Here is a 14,997-nt window from a genome sequence, read left to right on the forward strand (position 1 = left end):
GCTGCGTTGCTGTCTGCATTTTAATGTTAATAAAACAACAAAAGGAAAAAAAAAACACTCACTACTCTTTACAAAATAACTTTGTAACCTTAAACAAAAAGTATATGTATTTAATTCAAACAGTAAAGAATATATATGCAGTGTTATTTCACATTTGTTTACTTTATTTCTGTACCTGAAAACTGCTGTTTAACCAACCTAAAAAGCGCTGTTTATTTCATATGTATCTTTGTTCTGTTGTATTTATGTATTTTTGTTGGCCTGCTGAATATTAAATGGATCCAATCCATGTTCAATTATTTGATGATGCAGCAATAAACTAGCTAGTATAACTTAAGCCAGGGACACACCTAACGATTAGCTGAAACATTCTAAGACTGAATTGAACACGCATACCGATTGTTTCCTTCGACTGGAGCTGATTTATATACTCACACATGGAATTTGAACACCGACTGTAATCGCGGACTGAACGCAACTGGCTCTGACTGGACACGTTTGAGCGCGATCAGTCATAAGTATCAATTTACATTCATAATCGGCCTTACAATCGTTAAGTGTGTGCGCGGCTTTAATGCATACGTTTTTTTTTTTTTAAACTTTGCTCATTTAAAATACGATCAAAACACTATCTGTTTTAATGACAAAACTTCAAATAAGAGAGCAAGTGACAAATATCGGTATCGGAATTGGTGAATAATTGTTTGTTAAAGCTGCAGTCCACGATTTTTTTGTCCTCTAGCATTTAATAAACAGTACTGCACACGTGTTGCGGAAGAACATTGTAGCCGGAGCTACTTTTCTCTGTGTATGTCTATGGCAGTAACTGTGATACTCTGCGGCAGGTCCTACCAGTCCAGTCTGAAGTAGTCCGAATATAAACACTTATTATGTGTGTTAATGATTAATGATTCCCATAATGATTCTGGGTAAGACAAAAACACGGTTTGGAAAATGGATTCATTTTGTACATTCTCATTATATAATTTTTGTACTTTTTGAACACAAAAAAAGTTACGGACAGCAGCTTTAAAATCAGTATCGTTATCGCCCAAAAAAGTCCTATCAGTGCATCCCGACTAATAAACCTTATTTTTTAGAAAATATACTTTGTATTATAAATTTTTATATTGACTGGCTTTCTATTCATGGAATACAGTGTATAATATAAATAACTGCCTGTGGTCTCCCAGTGGCTTACATTATTGGAATTCTAGTGTTTAGTGATTAATTCACGCCAAAACAAAAGATGACAAAAACATTATTTTTGTCTTACATTTTTATAATGAAATCAGACAAGCTCAATGCTGACTTGTTTTTGTCACTTCTTTTTCCTGAATTGGAATGTTTGCAAAGGATTGTGGGTGATTGAAGGATGCAAAGGATACACTTGATGCTTCCTTCAAAAAGAGCCAAACGAATGATGCAAAACGAAGGCTGCCTTCCGGGGATCCTTCAAATTGGGACAGCATTCGGCTACACTTGATGGCATAGCAGCTGAGATATGCAGCCTTTCTGTCTTTAGGGAAATCTAAGCATTTGTTACAGTCAAACAATAGAACTTCAAATAGAATCTGACCACACCTGGCTCACCTTCAAAAGCGTGATCAGATTGTGTTTAGCTGAATAACCAAAGAGCACGAGGGCCCCTTAAAAAAAGCTAGAACTTCCTTCTCCTTTGTTGTTGTTGTTTCAGAAGAGGTTGAAATACCTCCAGAATTGTCCTTGGGACAACATGTAAACATCTGAGGGAATTTCCAGCTGGACTGGGGCCAAGTCACTCCCTCACCTGTCTGTCCTCAGGCCTCAGAGCTGCAGACGGGCTTTTGATTTACTAAACATTTGCACACCCGTGTATACTTACACCTAGAGCTCATCAGTGGTGGACAAAATACACAAATACAGAGTTAAAATACACATACTTTGATGAAATGTTACACAAATAAAAGTATTAAGTACTTTCCAGACATCAACTAGCCAGCATTAGTCAGTTAAAAGGATTAGTGGGTGCAGACATTTAAATATGCATGATCCACAATTAGGCAAACAAATAAATAATATTACTTAAAATATTAAACTTTCAGTATCAGCTCAAGTTGTATTAATTCTTACGTCAAGAAGGGTAGAAATCAGATCATTGTTGTATTGCCAAATGATACTAAAACTATTAAAAAATAATTTTGTTAATTTTAATAAAGCTGAAATAAAATAAAATATGAATATTAGACTATACCTTAAACATGTCAAGAAATGTTTTGTTTACAATGCTCTGACAGAAAGAACATTAGTGCATTCAGTACTTATCTGTAAACACACTCCTTTATCTCATGGTTACATGATTCACTCTTACAGTATACTTCCTGTACATTTATGAAAGCGCATATCTCAGCTCCTCACATAATCTGATGAAATATGTAGTGTTTCATGAGTTTCAGGCAGGATCACTGACAATGATATATCTGTCTGCAATAATGTCACCCGTCTGGCCTCGTGATTGTCCAGCTACAATCTTTAGTTTAAAGGTGAAATTTGTCAAATCTCTGCCAGTGGCATCACAAAACAGAAATGTAAAACAATGATTGTTTGTCAAACAGAAGGTTCCTCAGCTGATATAGAAGGCTAAAATCCTCATTTGGTGTATTTATTATTATTTTAAATTGGCATTTATTTTTTACATTTAATTTTAGATTGCAGTTCTTCTCAGTCGCGTTGGTACATTTCTTGAATCATTCTTAAGATTTGCAAACCAATAATTGTATTTTTTGAAACAATTCGTACAAACAGCATCACACATTGGATTACCTGCTTGCTCAAAATCCTTAGTTCATCTGGTCCCACTTTATATTAAGTGGCCTTAACTACTATGTACTTACATCACAAAATAAGTACAATGTACTTATTGGGTTCATATTGAATTGCAAAACACTTTTACTGCTATTCAGGTAGGATACGGGTAAGGTTAGGGAAAGCTTTGGTGGTATGGGTAGGTTTAAGGGTAGGGGTAAGGTGTAAGGGATGGGTCAACAGTGTATTATAAATGTAATTACAGAAATTAATTACAGATGTAATTACATGCAGGTTTTTTTAAATATAAGTACAATGTAAAAACATGCATGTACATAATAAGTGCATTGTAACAAATGATTAATTTAAATGTGAGTACATAGTAGTTAAGGCCACTTAATATAAAGTGGGTCCGTTCATCTCTCAAAAATAAGTGTTTATGTCAATGAACATATCACTGCCATCAGAACGACAAGTTCTTGTGTCATTGTTCACATACAAGGTAGTCAAAATTCTTAGTCATGTTGTCAGTCTAAAAGAGTATACTCTTTCAGTATTTTCAGATGTAAACTATGGCTATGATTTTGATGACAATGATTGATTACTCAATGGATTTATATTGATTGCAAGAGACTGGACAGGATTCACAGTTACACTTTTCTGTCTGTAAACAATTTACAGTTTGTTATTAATGTCCGTAATGTCACTGCGACATAAATTAAAAAAAAAAAAAAAAAACTATATATATATATATATATATATATATATATATATATATATATATATATATATACAGTACAGTCCAGTCCAAAAGTTTGGAACCACTAAGATTTTTAATGTTTTTAAAAGAAGTTTTGTCTGCTCACCAAGGCTACATTTATTTAACTAACAATACAGTAAAAAACAGTAATATTGTGAAATATAATTACAATTTAAAATAACTGTGTACTATTTAAATATATTTGACAAAGTAATTTATTCCAGTGATGCAAAGCTGAATTTTCAGCATCATTACTCCAGTCTTCAGTGTCACATGATCCTTCAGAAATCATTCTAATATGATGATTTGCTGCTCAATAAACGTTTATGATTATTTTCAATGTTGAAAACAGTTGTGTACTTTTTTTTTTCAGGATTCCTTGATGAATAGAAAGTTCAAAAGAACAGCATTTATCTGAAACACAAAGCTTCTGTAGCATTATACACTACCGTTCAAAAGTTTGGGGTCAGTCAATAATTATTTTTTTTTTTTTTTGAAAAGAAATTAAAGAAATGAATACTTTTATTCAGCAAGGATGCATTAAATCCATCAAAAGTGGCAGTAAAGACATTTATAATGTTACAAAAGATTAGATTTCAGATAAACACTGTTCTTTTGAACTTTCTATTCATCAAATAATCCTGAACAAAAAATATTGTACACAAATATTTTGTACAATTGTACACATTAAATGTTTATTGAGCAGCAGATCAGCATATTAGAATGATTTCTGAAGGATCATGTGACACTGAAGACTGGAGTAATGATGCTGAAAATTCAGCTTTGCATCACAGGAATAAATTACTTTGTGAAATATATTTAAATAGAAACCTGTTATTTTAAATTGTAATTATATTTCACAATATTACTGTTTTTTACTGTATTTTTAATTAAATAAATAGCCTTGGTGAGCAGACTAAATCTTAGTGGTTCCAAACTTTTGGACTGTACTGTATATATATATATATATATATATATATATATATATATATATATATATATATATATATATATATATATATATATATATATATATATATATATATATACGCACACACATATTGTACATATGTACTTGTGTAGGTTACATTGTCTCTATATAGTATTTTTACTGTAAAATTGTAAAATGCAAGTGGACTACTGTAATATTGCATTAGAGTAAGTATACAGTATTACAGTATAGTGAACATTGTCTGATTACATACCTGTTCTGTCTACAAATGTTTGAATGATTGAGGTTGTTCTCCCAACATTTGGCTGTGCCTTTCGACCTGGCCATAAGGCCATAAGGTCATGACTGAGAACATGGTGCACAATAATGGCCCTTACTTAATCAGAAACATGTTTACAATCTTGGTCCCTTCCACTGTTTTGCCTCCACCACACAATCTATTTCTTCCAACACACACTCCTCTTCTTCTTCCTGGCCTTTGACCCTGTTTGTTTTGTTGTTCTTCTTCCATTTACATTTCCCTTCATTAGTGAAATTCAAAATCCACCTCTGCAATTCATAAATTCAGGACACATTTACAAAAAAAAAAAAAAGTAACAGAAATTTATAGGAAATATGCTTGACAGTTTATGACCGCTAGTTCATTCATTTTGGATTTATTGAATTATGCAAGGAACTAATGCCTAGATGTTTTGAGGGGTAAGACTATTCAACAGAGAACCAGTATAATATACAGTATTTTGATCAACATGACATAAGAAATTGGAAACAGGAAACAGCAGTATTGTACATACTCAATTGCATGAATGCACCAAAGCATTTGTAATTTGTTCAAAACAATTAGAAATTGCTTGTATGATGTGCACAAGTGACGATAATGTGGAGGTTGAACAAGTAATTTGGAGAATTTCTGTTGTGATCTGAGAAATGTATTAAAGTGACTAAGGAAAAGTTTTGGTAACTTTGTTGTGTGCTTTTGTCATTTTTAGTTTTTTAATATTTCGATTTAGCTTTAAATTATTTTGTTTTATTTTATATTTTGATTGTATTATCACTGTAAAAAATTGTTTTCATGATTTGTTAACACTATTTTTTTTTTTCAAATCAACTTCAATAATTAATGTGGTTCAGATGGCATAATTTTCTGTTGATTAAACCAGTCGCCTTCATTGTATTAACTCAAATTTTTAATTTCAATGAACTCAAAATTTTAAGGCAACCAGGTAACTTACTTTAAGTTAAACCAACAATTCTTTTTTACAGTGTATACTATTATAGCATTTATCAATGTTTTTAATTAGCTTAATTAATTTTATAATTTGAATTTAATTAGTTTTAATCAGTTTGAGTAATTTTTATTATATTTTATAGATTTATATACATTTTTATATATATTGTTTATTTTTTATATTTATTTTTTGGTTTAGTAATTTTAACTTATTTTATTTCAGTTAGTTATCAAGACAACAGTTATTTTTCTAATCTAATATATATATATTTATTTCGGCTTTATTCAATTAACAAAAACTACTTTTAATAGTTATAGTTACAGTAACAACACTGGCTTGATAGCTGTAATGCTTCAATTCAGCATAAAGGTTTTCAGCTGTCCTCCTTGTCTTGTGCAACACTGGTTGTTTTTCTCTTGTGCAATGCGCTGCACAACACCAAAGTGAGGTAATATACATAGAATATATAGAACCGTTGAAGAAATTGAAAGACGGTTACAAGAGTGCATAATGTTGTATCTTTACTGCCCCTTTTGTTTCATAGCTTGGACTTTCAAAGTGTGGCTAGTTTTAACATCAGAATAAACAACATGGAAATCTTGCAATGTACAAAGCATCAAAAGATATTATCTAAACTGTGAAACCAATTTTTTTTGTTGTTGTTGTTTCAAAACTATGCATATTGCCTGTACCAAATCTATTTGACAGTAGCATATGTTCACTGTATATGGTCATGATTTTGAGAATAACCACTTGTTTGTGTTCTACAGGAGCTTAAAAGCTTTAAGGGTTTCGTGAAGCAGAGGCCTCCCTTTGATATTGTTATCGACGGTCTTAATGTGGCTAACACTACACCCAAGGCCACCCACTCTGAGACGGTGAGTGATGGGTCACTTAACTGTTTGGATGTTCCAAGACAGGGCTGGTTTATCTGTGGGTTATAGATGACCTTTTAAATCACATAACTGGCTAGACGGTCAACCTACTCTGATTTAAAGCACTAAACGTGGAAAAAATAGCTTGCTGTCCCAAAAATAAGTTATGTTTGAGTATTCAACTGATAATTTGGCATTCTAAAGTCAAGAAAACAGAAAAGAGTCCAAGAGGATCCACCAGGGGATGATGCTGAGCATGGTTGTCACTTCTTACATTTAATGCAATAGAAGAGGCTTAGAGAACAGCCCCAAATTTCTCATAGTTTCCAACCCAAAAGACCCCCAAACCCACAAAACCCACCACAGTTACTCAGACAAAAAATAGGGAAATTTCAATGTTAATGTAATATAACACAGAATGTGTTACACATCAGCCCTCCTACGAGGTGGTATCAGTCCCAGTAGTGGCTTTACATTTGGTTATACTCCTTTATAATAGTAACTGTGTAGATAAATACCCACACCCGTCCAACACACCCGTAACCACCCATTAACTGAACACCAATGACTTGAAAAGGCAGATAGAGGGTAATTTCACCATATTTCCAAAATTGTATAATCACAGTACAATTGTGTTGTATTAGCTTTCTGAAATGATATGTTTAAATATGCAAGAATATAGACAGGGATAAAACTAGAACATTTGGTGTATGGAAGTGCTATTGAAGATTTCTGGCTCAGTGCAAAAAACTCATTTTGAGAAAACAGACTTTAAAGATATGTATTGTAATTGATATCTACAGATGCAAATAGATAAAGTTCAAATTAAAATAAACACATAAACGTGTATTTTGGATGTTTTCTTTTCACAAGTCTGAAATAAATAAATGTGTACCCTAAGCCTAACCCTTTGTTATGGAAGCAATATAGCCCAAAATCAAAAAAATTACCAGTGTATGAAAAACGTACTCGGTTACTAACGTAACCTCGGTTCCCTGAGATACGGAACGAGTACTGCGTATGGGGAAAGGTCTCCCTTTTTCCCCGCTGCTGAAGCCTTTTTCAATAACGCAGTGTAACTGCACCGTCATTGGTTCACTCATAGACAAGTTGTTGAACCAATGGCGGCGCGGCATAGCTGCGCGGCCTATGGCGACAAAGCGCGCGAATATTCCCGCCGAAATGGGCGGGGTATAGGGCTATATAAGCAGGCGTTTCGCCATAGGATTTCAGTGTCAATCGACTGAAGCGACGACCCTGAGCCGCAGCCTCGTGGCACGGCAAGTGACGCAGTACTCGTTCCGTATCTCAGGGAACCGAGGTTACGTTAGTAACCGAGTACGTTCTTCGATACTTCACTCGTACTGCGTATGGGAGACGAATTCAACCACGCCGTGCCACGGCTGGGAACGATATAGCTTGCATTTGGCCACCCAGAGGGGGGCAAAAAGGACAAGCGGAGGCAAAGCCTAACCGAACCCATGGTTACACTGAAGGAAGATACTTCCTATGGTGGCGTGAAGCGGGACCTGTTGGAAGCCGCTAATCACACCGACAGGACCCGAGCTTGTCAGGTCTGTACATCGAGTAGATATAACCTGACAAAGGTGGACGGCGAAGACCAGCCGGCCGCCTCACAGATGTCTTGGATGGAAACTCCGTTGGACCAAGCCCACGAGGAAGCCATTCCTCTAGTGGAGTGGGCCCTGACTCCTATGGGGCAATTAGTGCCCAGTGAGGAGTAGCACAGGTTAATAGCATCCACTATCCAACGGGAAATGCGTTGTTTCGAGACCGGAGACCCTTTGGTGCGGCCGCCAAAACAAACAAAGAGCTGATCCGACAGTCTGAAAGACTGTGATCGGTCTATGTAGGTCCTCAATGCCCTGACTGGGCAGAGTAGCTGCAGCTCTGGTTCGTCCGCCGAGGGAGGAAGAGCAGAGAGCGAGATGACCTGAGCTCTAAACGGAGTTGAGAGCACTTTAGGGACGTAGCCATGCCTAGGTTTCAGAACGACCTTAGAGTCACCAGGCCCGAATTCGAGGCATGCAGGGTTCACAGAGAGGGCCTGCAAATCGCCAACACGCTTTACCGATGCTAGTGCTAGTAGCAGAGCGGTTTTAGTGTTAGGGGCCTGAGGTCGGCTGAACCCATTGGTTCAAATGGGGCTCCTTTCAAGGCCCTGAGGACCAACGAGAGGTCCCAGGAGGGAATAGTGAGAGGGCGAGGAGGATTCAAACGCCTAGCACCTCTCAAAAAACGGATCACGAGCCCGTTTCGTCCCACCGATTGGCCAGCAATAGGAGCGTGGAGACGCTGCAATGGCTGCTACGTAAACCTTAAGCGTGGAAGGGGAGCGCCCCATTTCCAAGCGTTCTTGGAGGAAAGACAGTATGGAAGATACGTCACTCTCCACAGGGTCTATGTTGCGTGTTGAACACCAATCAACAAAGACTGACCACTTCTGGTCGTAGAGGCGCCTCGTAGATGGGGCTCTAGCCTGAGAAATGGTATTTAGGACGTCCTCGGGGAGGCTAGTCGGCTCCCATCGAGGGACCAGAGGTGCAGAGCCCAGAGCTGCGGCTGTGGGTGCCAGATTGTTCTGTTTGCCTGAGAGAGGAGGTCCCGTCTCAGGGGAATCGGCCACGGGGGCTCTTAGAGAGAGCCTGAATAGCTCTGAGGACCAAACCTGGTTCCTCCAGAGCGGGGCCACCAGAAGGACTCTGTGCTGGTCTTCTCTGATACGCCTGATGACCTGGGGGATCAGTGCGATCGGAGGGAAAGCATAAAGGAGCGTGCTGGGCCATGTGTGGGCCAGAGCATCTACTTCCTTCGAGAAAAATGTTGGGCAATGAGAGTTGTCTTCTGAGGCGAAGAGGTCTACCTCTGCCTTCCCGAAGAACTCCCAGATCGTGAGGACCACTTGGGGGTGGAGCATCCACTCGTCGGAGGGATGTTGCTCCGTGACAACATGTCCGCACCCAGATTGTTCCTGCCAGGAACATGAGTCGCTCTGAGCGACTGAAGCCTCGGAAGAGCCCATTCCAGCAGTCGTTTCGCCAGAGCGCATAGCGGCTGGACGAAAGACCGCCTTGGTGGTTCAGGTATGACACCACCGTCATACTGTCTGACCGAACTAGAACATGACGTCCCGTCAAGTAAGCCTGAAAGAACTGAAGGGCTTTCATCACTGCCTAGCATCTCTAGACAGTTGATGTGTAGATGGCTTTCCTCGTGGCTCCACGAGCCGAAGGCCGGTCTGCCCTCGCACACAGCGCCCCAGCCCAAGTTGGAGGCGTCTGTTGAGAGCACCGTCCTCCGTGAGACCGCCTGTAAGGGGACTCCGCGTTGGAACCATACTGGATCCATCCAAGGTTTCAGGGCTAGAAGACAGGCCCGATTGACCTTGAGACATAGGCGGCCGTGCCGCCATGCGCTGGGAGGAACCCGGAACTTCAACCAGTACTGAAGAGGCCGCATCCGAAGAAGGCCTAGCTGCAGCACCGGGGAGGCGGAAGCCATCAGCCCTAGCAGCCTCTGGAAAAACTTCAGAGGGAGATAGGCTTTGTTCGTGACAGATGCCGTGAGCTGCTGAATTGCCAGGGCGCGCTCTGGCGAGACTACTGCCGTCATACGGACCGAGTCGAAAACTGCTCCCAGAAACGAAATTCGTTGAGTGGGGCATAGCGAGCTCTTGGCTAAGTTGACCCTGAGACCCAGGCATTGTAGATGGCTGAGGAGCACGGATCTGTGGCGTTCCAGCTCGTCTCGCGAACGGGCTAAGATGAGCCAGTCGTCGAGGTAATTCAGAACCCGGATTCCCATCTGTCTCAGAGGGGAAAGCGCCGCGTCCATGCACTTGGTGAAAGTGCGGGGAGCCAGAGACAGCCCGAAGGGCAGGACCGTATATTGGTATGCCACCCCTTCGTATGCGAATCTCAAGAATCGTCTGTGACGGGGGCTATCTGGATGTGAAAATACGCATCCTTCAGGTCCAAGCGAGCAGAACCAGTCCTCGGGGCAAATGTGCGCGAGGATCTGCTTCAGCGTCAGCATTTTGAACTTCCGTCTCATGAGGGAGTGATTCAAAAGCCTGAGGTCTAGGATGGGTCTGAGACCGCCATCCTTTTTGGGGACCAGAAAGTAGCGGCTGTAAAAGCCTGTCTCGCTCTCTGACGGAGGAACCATTTCCACAGCTCCTTTTTCCAGCAACGACATGACTTCGGCCCGGAGGACATGAGCGTCGTCCGGATTGACCGATGTTTGAAGCACCCCGGCGAAGCGGGGGGCCGTCGTGCAAACTGGAGCGAGTAGCCCTGGTTTACGATCCCCATGACCCATTCTGACACATCGGGGATGGCCTGCCAGGCCTCGGCCCGAGTGGCTAGGGGTTGAATAATGTTGGGTGACAGACCGCCGTTGAGAGGGTCGTACACCGCGAGGGAGTGGAAGAGGAAATTTGCTCTTTTTTGTGATGAGGTAAAAATTTGTCCGCCGTGAAAACGGCGGTTGGAGTGGGCGCAACCGGTGTGGGCCCAGCTGTCACTTGGAGTATGTTTCCCACGCCCGGAAATAAACGAGGCGGAGGGGAAATTACCCGGGGGAGCTTGTGGGGTGGTCCGGTCGTAACGGGACGGTCCCCCATCCTCTTCCTGTCCGACGAATCAGGACGACTTCGGAGGCACCGGGTCCAGCACATTCGTGGGCCGGGGTCCCTGGCGCCTCGGGCAGGGAGGGCGCTTCGCAGGCGCGGCGCTGGCGATGCTCCTGGGGCGGCGCTGCCTGTGTTGCAGGTGGGGCTGGTTTGTTCTGCTGAGCCGGCGCAGTCCTGGGGCGGCTAGACGCAGAAGCGGAGCTGGAGCGCTTAGGCAAGAAATGCCTCATAGCCTGAGACGATTTCTGCGCGGCAGTAAAGCGCTCAGTGAAGCCATCCACTGCAGGCCCGAAGAGACCAGAAGGCGAGACCGGGGCGTCTAAGAAGGCCGTCTTGTCTAGGTCTTTGATCTCCGTTAGGTTGAGCCACAGGTGGCGCTCCAACACGACCAGGCTGGCCATGGAACGACCGATGGCCTGGGCCGTAGCCTTCGTAGCTCGCAGGGCAAGATCCGTGGCGCTGCGGAGATCTTTGAAGGCTGGCGCGTCGATTCCAGACTCATCCAGAGAGCGGAGGAGTTTGGCCTGGAATGCTTGAAATATGGCCATGGTGTGGAGCGCAGAGGCAGCTTGGCCCGCCGAGGTGTAAGCCCGTCCAGCCAGAGTAGAGGTGGTCCGACAGGGCTTGGAAGGAAGGGCCCTCTTCGTCTTCCAACCCACAGCCGCGGGAGGACAGAGGTGAGCAGCCACCGCTTCATCTAGGGGTGGCAAGCGCTCGTATCCCTTCTCCTCGGCGCCGTCGACGGCGGTGAGGGCGGAGCGGTGCGTAGTGTGGAGGCGGGCAGAGTAAGGAGCGCGCCACGGCCGTCAGCTCTTCGTGGACCTCAGGAAAGAAGGGCGCTGAACGCTGGCGAGGTGCTTGGCGGCGGCCTGGCAGAAACCATTCGTCCAGGCGGCTGCGAGACGGCTCCTCTGGAGGGGCCCACTCGAGGTCCAGCTCTTCAACGGCTCTAGACAGGATGCGGAAGAGCTCGGCATCCATGCCCTGGCCATGCTCGATGGGTTCCAAGGGAGGCGGTGGAGCGGGGTCTTCCGGCTCGCCAGCCCATCCTTCCGCTTCGGAAGCCGCAAGAGACATGGAGTCGTCTTGTTCGTCGTCTGTTCCCCCGAATGAGACGAGGTCACTCGCTTCTGCGGAGGGACGCTGCTCAGGGCGAGAGAACAGAACTGGAGAGAGTTCCCTGGGAGGAGAGGGCGAGGCACGCGGGGGCTGGGCCGGCGTGAGCTCGCTCAACTCCTGGCGCTGAGTCGCTCTACCCCGCTGTCTTTTCCTCGCCGGACCGCGGGAGGAAGGAGACGGGAGGGCGCGGCGGCGAGATCGCCCTCAGTGAAGAAGGCGACCCGCGGCGCAGGGAAGCGAGACTCATACACTCGCAGTGCGGGCATGAGTCTCCAGCGAGCGCGCCGTCTGCGTGGGGCTTGCCCAGGCAAGCGACACACTCGCTGTGTCCATCGTCGTCGTGCAGGGGGCCCTGCAAGTACCACATGAGTGGCGGGGCATCGTGAGACGCCGCTGCCGTGAAAACGGCAATTGGGTGGCTCTTTTAGAGCGGCGAGGGCCGCGGAAGCTCTTAAAGCGGTGAAAACCGCTGGAAATCGCTCTTTTAGAGCGGCGTTTAAGCCGCGGATGAAGCTCTCAGGCGGCGCGCCGGATGGCGGCAGGGGACGCACAGGAAGCGGCCGGAAGCGGGAGGCGGCGGCTCGGCGACGGCGCTAGAAGCTGCAGTCCGCGAGGGCGCCGGCGCTTTCTTCCACCGGCGAGTCCAGGCGAGTCCGCTGCGGGAGCCTCTTCAGACGGCGGCGAGAGCAGAAGGCGGCGAGCTTCTTCGGCTTCAGGCGGAGATCAGCGAAGAGAAGTAGATGTCGTCGCTGAAGGAGAAAACACTGAAATCCTATGGCGAAACGCCTGCTTATATAGCCCTATACCCCGCCCATTTCGGCGGGAATATTCGCGCGCTTTGTCGCCATAGGCCGCGCAGCTATGCCGCGCCGCCATTGGTTCAACAACTTGTCTATGAGTGAACCAATGACGGTGCAGTTACACTGCGTTATTGAAAAAGGCTTCAGCAGCGGGGAAAAAGGGAGACCTTTCCCCATACGCAGTACGAGTGAAGTATCGAAAGGGAACAATGGTTTCGCTTCAGTGTCTTGTCACAACAGTTAAGGTTAAGTAAGGAATAATTGACAACAGGCCATTGAATTATTAGAAAATAACTCAAGGTGGTGATAATGGCCACGATGATGAATAGCGATTCCAGACTAGTGCAGATATTAATGCAGTTATGAGAGAGAGAGAGAGAGAGAGAGAGAGAAATTAAAGGCCTGTTCACACCAAGAACGATAACTATAAACAGGGGTGCACATAAGAGGTACGCAGGTACGCATGCGCGGTAAAAATAAACTATGCGTACCAGAAAACATGGAGGGAAGCGCTTTTGAGTACCGGTTCACATGGATACGTTTACTTATTGGAGTAGGATTTTTCTCCATCTCTGGTAAGATAGCAATCATCATAATATGTGTGTTCTTTAATTATTAGGTGTGCAACGGATCGCAGTTAATCCGTGATCCATACGGATAAGGTCCAACGGTTCGGCACGCATTTGATTCGCGGATTAACTGCTATATTTTACCATCATAGAGTCAAAGTTTGTAATTTGGACGTGTTTTGTCTCGCCAATTAACACATTCAAACGACTTTAAAAGCGGAAGAAGAGGCAAAAATCGTGACTCGCGAACTGTAATCTGTGCGCACAGCCCCCCGAAACGCATGCATGATGAGAGTCAGACAGCGCTCGAACACCGCATTAATTCCGCTTTCGCGTTTACTTGCGTTTGAAAGGAAACATACACACAAAATTATGTCAAAATACCTGTCTCGGCAAGTATTCTCTCGGTTATGTCATAAGTGAAGTGTTGTGAAAGAAACCGGATGTGTGTCAGTTATTTGGTCCGTGCTTTCCTTCTTAAAGTGGCAGCAGCCTTTGCTGTCATTAATGTTAGTAAAAAAAAAAAAAAAAAAAAGTCATTATCATCATCTATGTACGAGAGAAAAGAAGATAGTGAGGAGAGCAGTCAGGAGGAAAGTGATTAGGACAGCTTTTAGGATGTGTCGTGTAAAGTGTGAGTACCAAGCAAAATCTCCAGGTACTCCCTTGAGAACCAGACCAAAAAAGTTATGTGCACCCCTGACTATAAAGATAACGATAAAGATATAGTTCTAAAAATTGTTTTAAATATCAAAGAATAGCACTGTACACACCACAGCTATAATGATAATGAGAAACAATATCATTCAGAATGATTTTTTCACAGCTGTTGAACGACAAAACACTGACAGCCAATCAAAATCTAGTCTACTTTTAGGACTCGCACATTTAAAATGGCAGATGAAATTGCGGAGAAGTCCAGAAAAAGCCACCACTGTTTGCCAAGTCAAACCCCCAAGGATACTTTAAAGAAAAGAAAAAAAAAATAATATATATATATATATATATATATATATATATATATATATATATATATATATATGGAAAACAATCTTTCATTACCCTCAGAGTAAATGGTGAGAATATTAACGATGAGATCATTATGCCAGGCTAGCAAACGGTGTAAAATAAATGAACTCAGGTATCCAGTGCTAGTTTCGACAACATTGTCTTGCTTTCTTTGAAGTTGCTGTAAAAAAAAGTCTAGATCTATTACACTAGCTATTCACTCGAAACATAGCATGGAGAGGAAATC

At 43.1% G+C, this 14,997-nt stretch overlaps 1 protein-coding gene across 1 annotated transcript in view; it reads left to right on the forward strand.

Moving 5' to 3' along the window:
- The window catches only part of prorp (protein only RNase P catalytic subunit), a 30,844-nt gene that overhangs the window by 9,803 nt on the left and 6,044 nt on the right, over positions 1 to 14,997 (forward strand). The window contains exon 4 of the mRNA XM_067367225.1: positions 6,496 to 6,603. Within this exon, the coding sequence (XP_067223326.1) occupies positions 6,496 to 6,603 (108 nt within the window). The remainder of the gene's footprint in view (positions 1 to 6,495; positions 6,604 to 14,997) is intronic.

The sequence above is a fragment of the Chanodichthys erythropterus genome, chromosome 18 (assembly GCF_024489055.1).
Source record: "Chanodichthys erythropterus isolate Z2021 chromosome 18, ASM2448905v1, whole genome shotgun sequence".
Taxonomy (NCBI): domain Eukaryota; kingdom Metazoa; phylum Chordata; class Actinopteri; order Cypriniformes; family Xenocyprididae; genus Chanodichthys; species Chanodichthys erythropterus.